General features: G+C 41.4%; 1 protein-coding gene across 5 annotated transcripts in view; it reads left to right on the plus strand.

Moving 5' to 3' along the window:
* Window positions 1-13,544, plus strand: part of dab1a (DAB adaptor protein 1a) — a 309,356-nt gene that overhangs the window by 246,271 nt on the left and 49,541 nt on the right. For 3 of the 5 annotated variants that reach the window (XM_060917588.1, XM_060917589.1, XM_060917586.1), the window contains 3 exons: window positions 5,498-5,560; window positions 5,657-5,753; window positions 10,079-10,687. In XM_060917588.1, the coding sequence (XP_060773571.1) occupies window positions 5,498-5,560; window positions 5,657-5,753; window positions 10,079-10,687 (769 nt within the window). Of the gene's footprint in view, window positions 1-2,854; window positions 2,918-5,497; window positions 5,561-5,656; window positions 5,754-10,078; window positions 10,688-13,544 lie in introns of all 5 variants that reach the window. The other 2 variants (XM_060917585.1, XM_060917587.1) reach the window with 1 other exon arrangement.

Genomic DNA, 13,544 nt, shown 5'->3' on the forward strand with positions numbered 1-13,544 from the left:
TCCATACTATTTCTAGGTCCCTATTCAAGTGTAAGCAAATGTCTGATTAGGCATATCAGACACTCGCTGGCGGTGCTGTGAAAATTGTCCATGCAGACGCTCATCTTAGTTTACAGATCTGTCATTGCTTAACTCTTGAATATTTTCTAGCATGAATACTAACATTAAAAAGCTTATAATCTCTGCTTTCCAAGGAAATGTATCTCGTTAAAATCTGTTCAGTACTTTGGGAGTAACGGCAGGTTGAATTTGGTACAACAGAGTACACTGCTCGCGGGACGTTGGGAAACTGCTGGTGCTTTTTGAGTCACAGGAAAGCGCTCAGGCTCTCTCTCTCTCTCTCCTGATCGGTTTCCAACTGGATTACTCATGAATATCAATCAGATAACTTTTATAGGGATATTCTCTTGCTCTCACTATTTCTGATGAAGTATTCAGCAAAATTTTCCGTCAGCTAGTTTTGACATTATGATTCACGGAAGACTTTGAAGTGAGTTTTCAGAGCTTTACCTACTTATTTTTTTCAAATCAAGCTGATTCATATAAATAAATAACTATTTTAGAATATAACTGTAGTTTTGATGAAAAATATTGAGATCTTAGTGGTCGGAATGATATTTTAAAAAATGGAAGTCAGAAACATGAGTGTCCATTTCAGTTCAATTAATGTGAATTGTTTATTGGATGTGGCTCACACAGTTTTTTCGAGGTTAGCTTTGAAAGCTGTAAATATTATCATTTATATTCTTTAATATAAACACTAGTAGGCCCTACTTTTGAGAAATACAAAGGCCTACAGAGCACAAAGAGCATATTAGAAATAATCTTTTATTACTTTTTTTTATTGAGTGTACCGATTTAACATTTTAACCTAATTAGCGTAATTAATACTAATTAGATACTAATTTGCATTATTATTATTTTTTTTACTAATTTTACAAACTTTGTATTCAGTATATAACCATCTATGTGCCTGCCAATTTCCATGGAAATATCTTGAAAAATAGAAAAGTTATTAAGAAAAAAACATTTGATCTCATTCATTAATGAGGCCCATTTTGGACCATGTGATCCTCATGCAGAATATTACAACAGTTTTCTAAAAAATTGCGCTGTTTTTTTCATTTTTGATTTGTTCTCAAGAATGAATACACATTTTACTTCTCTAGAAAGTACAGTATGTTGTTCTGCATTCATTTCTGAATTCAATCAGAGCAGTTTCAAGGAATTTGGACTGCATTTAAATTTTCATCTGATATGCCTAGTGTGATATTGACCATGTTAACTGCTTTGTACAAAAGGTCAAATTTTCCTCATGTCTAATCTCTTCTACTGAAGCATGTCTTCAGGTGACACTCTGAAGACATGCAGATGCATGGATCATAAGGTTTTGCACAAACTTGTGGAGTCCATGCCAGCTCGAGTGCACACTTTCATTAAAGCAACGCCTCACAGCAAGAAGGTTCTGGGTTCAAACCTTTCTATGTGGAGTTTGCAGGTTCTCCCCATACCTGCATGGGTTTCCTCCAGGTGCTCCGGTTTCCTCTCACAGTCCAAAGGCATGCAAATAAGGACGACTCGCTACTCTGAATTACCTCTAGGTGTGAAAGTGACTGCGAATGGTTGTTCATTTGTGTTAGCCCTGCGGTAGTTTGGCGACCTGCCCAGGATGTACCCCACCTCTCACCTGAAGTCAGCTGGGATTAGCTCCGGCTTCCTATGTGGTAATAGTGGTATAGATAGTGGATGGATGGATACACTTTTCACTCAAGTTGTTGTCAATAATATAATTTGTAATATGTCGATAATATGTTGTCAAATAATATAATTTGAAATAAAAATTGAATTAGAAAAGAAAGCAAATTTGAAACACGAGTGCTCTCAGACTTCTTGGACCCCAGTGTATGCTGAACAGACTTTCTCTCTTTCACTTCTTCTTCCCCTCCTCTGTCCATTCTTTCAGCATTAGTAGAAGTGAAATGGTGTTTGGTGGCAGCAGGCCAGCTCCCGTTGCTTTTTCATTACAGCCAGCTCTTATCTCTCTCCAAGGACGTGTTTTAATTAGCCACCTCTACCTGCCTTCTGTGCTTCCATGCTAAATGCTAAGCGCTAACACAAAGCAGCCTTTGGGCTAATTATCCTCTGGTACAAACTTGCCAGTCTAGCCCTGTTTACCAATCTGGAGTCTGCTTCCTCAAAATGTCTTTTATTTACCTGCATGAATGCATGAGTGTGTGTTTCATTGTGTATGTTCACACTGTCAGTTCTGGTGATATAAGTAATATGGATTTATGCTCCTCTACCCTGCACTTTTCTTTTCTTCTTCTTGTCTTTCCATAAGTCAGGTGTATTATATAACAATGCAGGATATTAAATGATAGTAGATGTTGTTCATGGTCCCCTGCTCTTCTCCAGCTCGTACTCTTTAGGGAGGCCTATACGAGCACATTACTTTTCCATTAAACCCTTTCTGGTGGCTATGTGAAAGATAACCAGTCTGTTTGGTTTTCCCTGGTTCCTCTGTGCTTGGGGTTGATCTGGGGTTAGGTCTGAATGAAAATGAACATAATGTTATTAGTAGCTATTCAGATGGTCAGTGCCTGTTGCATTCAGAGAGGAAGTCAGGTTGGAGCATGCAGAAACCATGAATGAGGCGTGAGGTAGTGAGCTAGACGAGATGCGACACAAAATCTATGAGGTAAGGTAAGGTCCTGTCCATAACATTGTAATCTATAGCACCTTTTCAAACCACAACCTCATTCTATTCCAAATGGTCACCTTCTCCCATGTGTGTGAGTATAAATGTTTTTCCATCTCATCCCATGGTCCATCTAACCCCATGCTGCTATTTCAGAATGAACATAATGGCCAGACCAAACTGCTGGATCTAGATGCTGAACTTGAGCTGTTCCCTCAGGTAAGGTACACAGTAGTAAGCAAAATGTGTAAAAAACACTGCTTCAGTGCATTAACTTCCATATGATGGATGGATCAGCCATGTTGTTTTGAAATGGCAAAGTAAAAGTGATCCATAGACAAATCCTATTTACTCTGTTGCGTCCTCGCTTTGTAGCTGATATAAAGTGAATGTCACGCTACCTGCCATAAGTGTTTAGCAGCCTGCTCTGTGCGTGTATGCGTGTGTGTGTGTGTGTGTGTCTTGAAGTGCCCTTAAAATGACCTGAAAGTCCAGAAATAACCTAAATATTCCCTTTTTCATCTCCTGAATCAGACGCCTGACCCATCATTAGTGACCCCATCCTGTTCCCTTTGAATATAGCCCTCCTCAGGCCAAGATATTTCCATACCAACCAGCCAGTAAAATGAAAAGAAATAAATGTCTCTGTGCCATTGTCAGTATGTAGCCTCATGGGACATCTAGTGTACGCTGAAAGGTCAAACACATCATAGATACTGTAGATTATGTGTGTTCAAATGCTGTGCATGTGAATTTGGATGCCCATTCATTCTTTTGCAAATCTGTGCAGGCTCTAAATGCTCTAAATGATTTGGAAAGTGATATGTTGTAAGGATACTCTTATGTATCCCGTTTTGTGCTTCTTGCAAGTGTTGAAAATCTTTTATATGAATATATATGTCGGCACGGGGCGGCACGGTAATGTAGTGGTTAGCGCTGTCGCCTCACAGCAAGAAGGTCCGGGTTCGAGCCCCGTGGCCGACGAGGGCCTTTCTGTGTGGAGTTTGCATGTTCTCCCCGTGTCCGTGTGGGTTTCCTCCGGGTGCTCCGGTTTCCCCCAAAGTCCACAGACATGCAGGTTAGGTTGACTGGTGACTCTAAATTGACCGTAGGTGTGAATGTGAGTGTGAATGGTTGTCTGTGTCTATGTGTCAGCCCTGTGATGACCTGGCGACTTGTCCAGGGTGTACCCCGCCTTTCGCCCGTAGTCAGCTGGGATAGGCTTCAGCTTGCCTGTGACCCTGTAGAACAGGATAAAGTGGCTAGAGATAATGAGATGAGATGAGATATGTCGGCACTACAGCATAATAAATTCATTCCAGAAGTGTTCTGTTCATTCATATCAGACACTCGTTGGCCGTGCTGTGAAAATTGTCCATGCAGACGCTCATTAAAGTTTCCAAATCTGTCATTGCTTAACTCTTGAATATTTTCTATCATGAATACTATCATTAAAAAGCTTATAATTTCTGCTTTCCAAAGAAATTGATCTCGTTAAGTACTTTGGGAGTAACGGCAGGTTGAATTTGATACAACAGAGTACACTGTCTGCTCGCAGGACGTTGGGAAAGTGATTTTTGAGTCACGGGAAAGCGCTCAGGCCCTCTTTCTTCTGATCGGTTTCCGACTGGATTACTCATGAAGATCAATCAGATAACTTTTATAGGGATGTTCTCCCGCTCTCACTGTTTCTGATGAAGTATTGAGCAAAATTTTCCGTCTGCTAGTTTTGATGTTATGATTCACGAGAGACTTTGAAGTGAATTTTCATAGCTTTACCTACTTATTTTTTTAAATCAAGCTGATTCACGCAAATAAACAACTATTTTAGAATATAACTGTAGTTGTTTTGATGAAAAATACTGAAATTTTAGTGGTCGGAATGAGAAATGGGATTTTAAAAGCCGGAAGTCAAAAATGTGAGTGTCCATTTCAGTTCAATTAATTGGAATTGTTTATTGGATGTGGTTCACACAGTTTTTTCGAGGTTAGCCTTGAAAGCTGTGAATATTATCATTTGTATTCTTTAATATAAACACTAGTAGGCCTGACTTTTGAGAACTACAAAGCCCTACAGAGCACAAAGAGGGTATTAGAAATATTTTTTTATTACTTTTTTGAGTGTACCGATTTAACGTTTTTACCTAATTAGCATAAGTGAGACTAATTAAATACTAATTTGAATAATTTGTTTTTACTATTTTTTCAAATTTTCTATTCAGTATACACCCATCTATGTGCCTGCCAATTTCCATGAAAATATCTTAAAAAATAGAAACGTTATTAAGAAAAAACATTTGATCTCATTCATTAATGAGGCCCATTTTGGACCATGTGATCCTCATACAGAATATTACAGCAGTTTTCTTAAAAAATTACGCTGTTTTTTTCAATCTTTGATTTGTAATATCTCAAGAACGGATAAACAAATTTTAATCCTGTAAAAAGTATATTGTTCTGCATTCATTTCTGAATTCAATGAGAACCGTTTCAAGCAATTTGGACTGAATTTGAATTTTCACCTGATATACTGAGTTAAAGTGTATATAAGGATGTTTATTCCCCTTGATCCTTGTGTCTGTATGTGGTGAGTATAAGTCATAACCTCATTTCATCTTCATCTTCACAATCCATATAACACCCTCTTAACATTCTCACGTTGCTGCCACTGGGCAGCTGTGTGCGCTCATACCAGCTGTTTACCCAGAGGTAGGTGTCAGTCGTATGGAGGAGGAAAGTGACTCAGCAATCAAACAATGATTTTACTGCGTCTCTCCATCTTTTCTCTCTTTACTACAGAATATCCACCAATTAGAGCTTTTTGGAGACATGTCTACTCCACCTGATATCACCTCTCCCTCAGTGAGTGTCCACACACACACAGTAACACACTGCTACACAATTTTCTGTATTTATATCATTTGCATATGTTCCCGGTGTGTTTGTGTTTGCTTTCAGACACCCGCCTCTCCAGCTACCGCTCTAGACCCAACGCTGCTCCACCAGCCTCCCTCAGAACTGTTTGCTGCATTCAACCCTGCCTCTGTGCCCTCAGGTCAGTTTAACTATTTATATGTGAGATGGAGAGAGTGACAGACTAAATGAAGTGTTCTCCCCTCTCGCTCTACAATATGAATGCTCTCATTACCCACCTGTATACCAAGTTCCACAGCAAAGAGGTCTGAATTAACTCCCCAGTGTAGCCCCAGTCCAGTGTGTGTGTGTGTGTTTGGGTGTGATTGTGTCTGTGTCTCGTCCCTCAGGTTAGTTTTTTTTAGTGCAGTCATAAAGAACTAAGCGTAGAAGTTACTCTTAGGACTGCCGTGGCCATGTCTGGGTGTGTGTATGTAAATCTCTAAGTACAAAAAGTACTGTAGGCACAAGAATAGACAGTGCTGCCATATTGATGGGGAATTAAGCAATTTTTCTGTTCTTGCTCAGTTCTATGTACAGTGTCTTGCAAAAATATTCATCCCCCTTGGTGTTTGTCCTGTTTTGTTGCATTACAAGCTGGAATGAAAATGGATTTTTGGGGGGTTAGCACCATTTGAGTTACACTACCACGTTAAAGGTGAAAATTGTTGCTTTATTGTGACACAAACAATAATTAAGATGAAAAAACAGAAATCTGGAGTGTGCATAGGCATTCACCTCCCAAAGTCAATACTTTGTAGAGCCACCTTTTGCTGCAGTTACAGCTGCAAGTCTCTTGGGGTATGTCTCTATTAGCTTAGCACATCTAGCTACTGGGATTTTTGCCCATTCCTCAAGGCAAAACTGCTCCAACTCCTTCAAGTTAGATGGGTTGCATTGGTGTACAGCAATTTTCAAGTTATCCCACAGAGTCTCAATTGGATTGATGTCTGGGCTTTGACTAGGCCATTCCAAGATGTTTAAATGTTTCCCTTTAAACCACTCCAGTGTAGCTTTAGTAGTATGTTTAGGGTCATTGTCCTGCTGGAACGTGAACCTTTGTCCCAGTCTCAAACCTCTGGCCGACTCAAACAGGTTTTCCTCCAGAATTGCCCTGTATTTAGTGCCGTCCATCTTTCCTTCAGTCCTGACCAGCTTTCCTGTCCCTGCAGATGAGAAACATCCCCACAGCATGATGCTACCACCACCATGCTTCACTGTAGGAATGGTGTTCTCAGCGTGATGGGAAGTGTTGGTTTGGGCCAGACATGGCGTTTCCCAAAAAGTAAAATTTTAGTCTCATCTGACCAGAGAATCTTCTTCCATGTGTTTGGGGAGCCTGCCACATGCTGTTGGGCAAACTCCAAATGTGTCTTCCCCCCCACTTTAAGCAATGGCTTTTTCTGGCCACTCTTCCATAAAGCCCCACTCTGTGGAGCGTACGGCTTAAAGTTGTCCTATGGACAGATACTCCCATCTCCGCTGTGGAGCTTTGCAGCTCCTTCAGTGTTATTGTTGGTGTCTTTGCTGCATCTCTGATTAATGCCCTCCTTGCCTGGTCTGTGAGCTTTGGTGGGTGGACTTTTCTTGTCAGGTTTGTAGTGGTGCCATGTTCTTTCCATTTTGCTATAATTGATTTAATGGTGCACCGTGGGATATTCAAAGTTTGGGATATTTTTTATGACCCAACCCTGATCTGTACTTCTCCACAACTTTGTCTCTGACCTGTTTGGAGTGCTCCTTGGTTCTCATGTTGCTTGCTTAGTAGTGTTACAGAGTCAGGGTCCTTCCAGAACAGGTTGATTTATGCAGACATCATGTGACACTTTGATTGCACACAGGTAGCTCTTAATCAACTAATTATGTGACTTAGGAAGTGAAATGGTTGGACCAGCTCTTACTTCGGGGTTTCATACGAAAGGGAGTGAATACCTATGCACACTCTAGATTTCTGCTTTTTCATCTTATTATTTATGTTACAATAAAAACAATTGCACCTTTAAAGTGGTAGGCATGTCGTGTAAATCAAATGGTGCTAACCCCCAAAAAATCCATTTTAATTCCAGCTTGTAATGCAACAAAACGGGACAAATACCAAGGGGGATGAATACTTTTGCAAGGCACTGTAGCTCATATTCTTGGCAAGAAACATGATATGCCACAGAGGGTGTGATATTCATAATGTGTGGCGCAGTTAGATGCTCTAACTAGCTTTCCAAAATTGTGCTAATCTTCCTGCCTGTATATCAAGCCCCGTGTCCTTTGACTATAAACAAAGGCTTTTTTTGATTAGTCATTCAACTGCTAACTAAATTAGTTTATGTCATGACATCTGGCTATGATGTAAGATGTTACAAGCAATGCTTAGATGATAGTTTGTCTCATTGCCGATGTTAGCTCTCTTGCAACAGGGCGTCTTTTTTGGGAAATTCAACACAAACACACTTGTCACAAACAATTTGTCATCTCTGCTTTCCCTGTAACACAGTTTAGTTTAGCTTACATGTCTGAGGCAGCTGCTACAGCCAGATTGACTTGTTCTAAGACACTAAACAGTGTATGATTAATACATCTGGAAGCACACACCACATCATTCTACCCATCTGTCTTCGTGTTGCTCTGTAAAAACTCGAAATATTGGAAGCCTGGAGCTTGTTGAGCCAAGCACAGACCTACCTGCTCTTCCTTCTCTGGCTCCTCAAGTTCATTTCAGCTAACAAGATTACATTTCATACACTCCTAGTCATGGCAGGCGAGTCTCTCTGGATTGATTTGACTTAAAGAAAGAATTGTTTCATTCTCCTTAACCACAACGACGTATGCTTGTATAGCTCTGATTAATGTTCCACACTTTCCTTTGTCGATGTGGAATAAGAGTTCACTAATAAGCTTTCTAAAATAGTTATATTATATTATAGTATATATTATATATAACTAGAAGTAAGTGTTGTGATATCAAAAGAACCTTTGTTTTTCCCGGGTTGGTCCTTGGGGTGGTGAGTACAGAGACCTCCCATGACAAGCTATCACGTCGTCAGCATACAGTGTTGTAGTCGAGTCACTAAGCCTCGAGTCAGAGTCCAGTCTTGAGTCCCCAGTGTTCGAGTCCAAGTCATTAAAGAAAATTTCGAGCCGAGTCTGAGTCGAGTTCACTATTGATCCAAGTCAAGTCCGAGAACAAGACTCCAACTGCACCATTTGACAGTGGCTGTTGCTGCCTTTATGTGAAATCTTTATCTGGGCGTAGTCTTGCCAATTGACGATGGAAGTTCGAGGTTGTCCCTGTCGTCTCCTCGATAGTTCTTCTACATATGGAACACATAGCAGTGCTTTTTTTCCTACTGCACAAGAAGTCTGTATACGCAAAGCGGACAATCCTAGTGGCTTCTCTCCAGGCATTTTAGCTCTGTTAATGTTAGTCTGTTCCTGAACATGACGTATGAACAGGTGAATGTGCATTCTCTTGCACGAAATTAGTATAAAAATTAATGTAGATATAAATATCTTCTGCCAAGTTATTATGACGTGTTACAAAAAAATAAAGAAAAAATCAGAGCCCTCGTCTCCAATCTACGAGTCCGAATGCAGTTAATGCACGAGTCCGAGTCATCAGTGCTCAAGTCCACATCAAGTCACGAGTCCAATCCTGGACTCAAGTACTACAAGCCTGTCAGCATGACATCAAAAACATATGCTGAGCTTCAGTAATGTCTGTTATTTCACCCAAGACAATGTTATGAGACAACCTAATGTCCACAAAAATCTGTCACTTGATATAGGTGTGATGTCAAATTATTAAGCTGTGGTGCCAGTATATTGTAAAATCACAAACGAGCCATCCAAATGAGCTCATCCAATTTCTTGATCATACAACCCTGCCATTTTCCAGCGCTGCTCATAACACTCTGAGTGTGTGTGGTGTTCCATGTGGTGCTGCTCATTTGAAAGAAGGAGATACATAATGAAATAAGGACTCGCATGATGTGAGTCAGATTTTATAATGGTCTCATCGAAAGGGAGCTGTTCATTAAGGCTGGACCCATTGTGAGTGGTAATTACAGTACTTCATCTGGGCTTTAAAGACCTTTTCACTGAGGAGAACTAGGTCATCTTCTTCTGCACATTAAGGTTCATGGCCTCACTCCAAGCCTCTTTAGACTGAATGGTGGTTAATGCTGATAGGGGAATGGGATCACTGATAATTATAGTCCTGTGTTACACTTATTACAGTATTTACCAAGGTCCGATGTTACACTTATTAACACTTATTAGTTAATGAGTGTTAGTATTATTATTACCACCACTTTATGTCGTCCTGTCTGTAGTGTGTTGCATCATGGTCCTACAGGCAAACTCATATGATACTGCTATTGCTTACTGACATTAAATGATGTCCATGAAAGATTCATTACTCATGATTGTATGCTTCCATCCCTGTCCCTCCCTTTCCTTTTGCCCTACCCACAGGTTATGTGACGATGGGAGCAGTGCCCCCGGGCTGGGCACAGCAGCAGTTTGCAGCCCAGACACCGCTGGCATTCGGCGTTCAGTCACCAGTTCCCATGGCTCAGGTGTTACCTGGTGGGCAGCCACTAATATGGGGCCAAGCCAACCTCTTCCCTGCTACGCAGCAGCAGTGGGCAGCTATGGCCGGAGCCCACTTCTCACCCGCTGCCTTTGTTCCTGCACAGGCTATGGGACCACTCCCAGCTGCTATGTTCCAGGCCCTGGCACCCATGCCCATGGCAGCAGCTTGCCCCACAGCAGGTCCTTCCCCAGGCACGCCAACCGCAGGCACCTCCACTTCCACGGCCTCTAGCCCGCAACATGGTGAGCGCTCAATGTCTGGACAGCCCAAGATGAGCAAGGAGATGTTCAAGGACTTCCAGATGGCCAAGCCACCCCCCGCGGGTACACGTAAGAGTGAGCAGCCCAGTCTGACATGTACCACAGACGCTTTTACCAGCTACTTCAGCCGGGTGGGACTGGTACAGGACAACGACGACTGTGATGACTTTGACATCTCCCAAATGAACCTGACACCAGTCACCTCCACCACACCCTCCACCAACTCACGTGAGTTGAATGCATGAATCAAACATACTGCTGTTAAGACTGTTGCATCACTGCATCTGCTTTATTTATGAAGTAGCAGTGAGGGGATGTGAACCACAGAGTGTTAAGTTTGAACACAGTGTCTACAGGTTAACACAAAATAGAGCATGCCTATTCGGCAGGAGTTTGGCAGATGTTTTTGAAGTGGTCATCAATACCAGTGTAAATCATTTGATGTTTTCAGCTGTGATTTCAAGCACTTTGTTTTCCCCTGTGCCCCTGTACAGCTCATTTAAAGTTGATCACTGGCTCAAATATCAACCATGCCAGAGCCATCAGTGGCCAGGAGTAGAGGAAAGCATAACTGGGAAGGGTGAAAAGATAACTCCCCTGCCTATCAGAGCAACACTAGCAAATTACGAAAGCAATTAGTGCTTTCCTCCAAATGTGTCTTATAATGTTACGTGAGCAGCAGTTTCTTAAAAATGCTTTGACTTCATATCTCTTGGAAGCAGCACATATCGGGCTTCACCCGAACAAGCACCAAGTTTCAGATTTTATAAATGGCTCTATGGTTTCATTATACTTTCTACAGTTTAAGACACTTCTGACGTAGAGTTGTTCCCATTTTTAGGGATGGGCATTTTATCCATTTTTGCCCTCTGAATATCCATATTTTTTTTTTAAATTATGAAAAAACCCCCAAAAGCATCACCATCCATTTATGGTGCACACCTGTTCTAAATCAGACTGAGAACTCCAAACTTGGTCACTCACGACACTTCATTAAGACTGAGACAGAGACTGTACTGTAGGAGCTGAAATGATTATATTCGGGTTTGCAGTGTCTCATACTCCTTTTTCACTCAGCCTTTGGCTGAAGCCTATGGAGGCACCTGTCTGTTTGTGTATGTTTAACCAAGTTCCAGCATGTTCCATCCATCCATTATCCGTAACCGCTTATCCTGTGCAGGGTCACGGGCAAGCTGGAGCCTATCCCAGCTAACTATGAGCGAGAGGTGGGGTACACCCTGGACAAGTTGCCAGATCATCGCAGGGCTAAGTTCGAGCGTGTTTAAGAATGTGATTGGCATGCCAGCCTCAGGTAGTGATTCCACAGTCGCGGTGTGGTGCCAGTCTGTACTGACTATGCAAGTGCCATGTTACATAACCTCAAGTCATGATGTAATCCTCCGTGGCTGAGTGATCTAGAGCACTGTTTGGCAAAGGAATAGATTTTGCAATGTTAGTTCGAATCCTGGTGTCAATGTATTTCTGAGTGGGTTATTACCATAGTTTCTATTAGTCTAGGACCTGGCTTAGACATGTATGCACATAATTTAGGAGAGGATAAACTCAACTGTTATAAGCTAATTTGACCCCAAGGAATAACGTTGGATGTGTGCCAAAATCGCCATCCAGGGTGAACAGCCTGAAAATTACCAATCCAAGATGGCCGCCGGTATTATTATTATTATTATTATTATTATTATGTTACTCTTCATGTTCCTGACCCTGGTTTGTGTGACACATAAACAGTAATAATGTGATGTTCAAAGTTGTATTGTTGGCTGCTAAACATTTAGGCTCTCAAGATATTGCTGCCTACTAAAGTAATAAGTTTTGTTTTGTATTTTTCACTTTAAGTTAACATTCCATTGATCAAAATAGTATGATTGAAAATTCAATTTCTTTATATTGATCAAATGTGTGCTTTCTTATACTCTCCTAAATTATGTGCAGAGGTCTCCCAATTCCATGATTTCATGTTTGAGGTAGGGTTATACTATTTTTCTCATGTTTTCTGTGAAACTGCAATTTTGGCCAATTTTTGGTGTTTTTTTTTTTTTTTACCTTGCCCTTGACCATAGCTTGTTCCCTTTTCCTTAAATCATGACAATGATGTCATTAATGGATTCCCCATACCCAAAAACCCATAAAATGAGGTATTGCACATACTTCTGTGGTGAATGGTTCAAAAATTGATATTTTCAATATGGCTACCGGCAGCCATCTTGGATTGGTAATTTTTGTACTGTTCGCCCTGTATAGCGATTTTGGCACACATCCCAAGTTATTCCTTGGGTTCAAATTAGCCTATAACAGTTGAGTTATCCTCTCCTAAATTATGTGCATACATATCTAACCCATAGCGCTGTCGCCTCACAGCAAGAAGGTCCTGGGTTCGAGCCCCGGGGCCGGCGAGGGCCTTTCTGTGTGGAGTTTGCATGTTCTCCCCGTGTCCGCGTGGGTTTCCTCCGGGTGCTCCGGTTTCCCCCACAGTCCAAAGACATGCAGGTTAGGTTAACTGGTGACTCTAAATTGACCGTAGGTGTGAATGTGAGTGTGAATGGTTGTCTGTGTCTATGTGTCAGCCCTGTGATGACCTGGCGACTTGTCCAGGGTGTACCCCGCCTTTCGCCCGTAGTCAGCTGGGATAGGCTCCAGCTTGCCTGCAACCCTGTAGAAGGATAAAGCGGCTACAGATAATGAGATGAGATGAGATATCTAACCCAGGTCCTCTACTATATCTCTCAGTCAGACAATGGCTGAGCTCAGACCTGCACAGAGCTCTAGTTTTGTTTGAGTAAACCCCATCTAGTGACTGGATTGGAGAGGCCATGAGGAAATAAAAGCAAATGATGCTATCTGGAGGACGTGGCCAGAGCAGGAAGTGACCATCTTTGACCTCACATCCTCAATTCCAGGCTGCTACAAATACTGCTCATGTTTTGTTTCAGATAATCCTTATTTTTATTTGAATTTCTTATCATTGTACTCTTTCATCATTTATAATCAATAGCACTTTATTTTTTGGACGCCTTTCTGTGGTCTTGGATTATTTTACATGTCAAGAGTCAGACACCATAGGGGTTAT

This window comes from Neoarius graeffei, chromosome 3, assembly GCF_027579695.1.
Source record: "Neoarius graeffei isolate fNeoGra1 chromosome 3, fNeoGra1.pri, whole genome shotgun sequence".
Classification (NCBI taxonomy): Eukaryota; Metazoa; Chordata; class Actinopteri; order Siluriformes; family Ariidae; genus Neoarius; species Neoarius graeffei.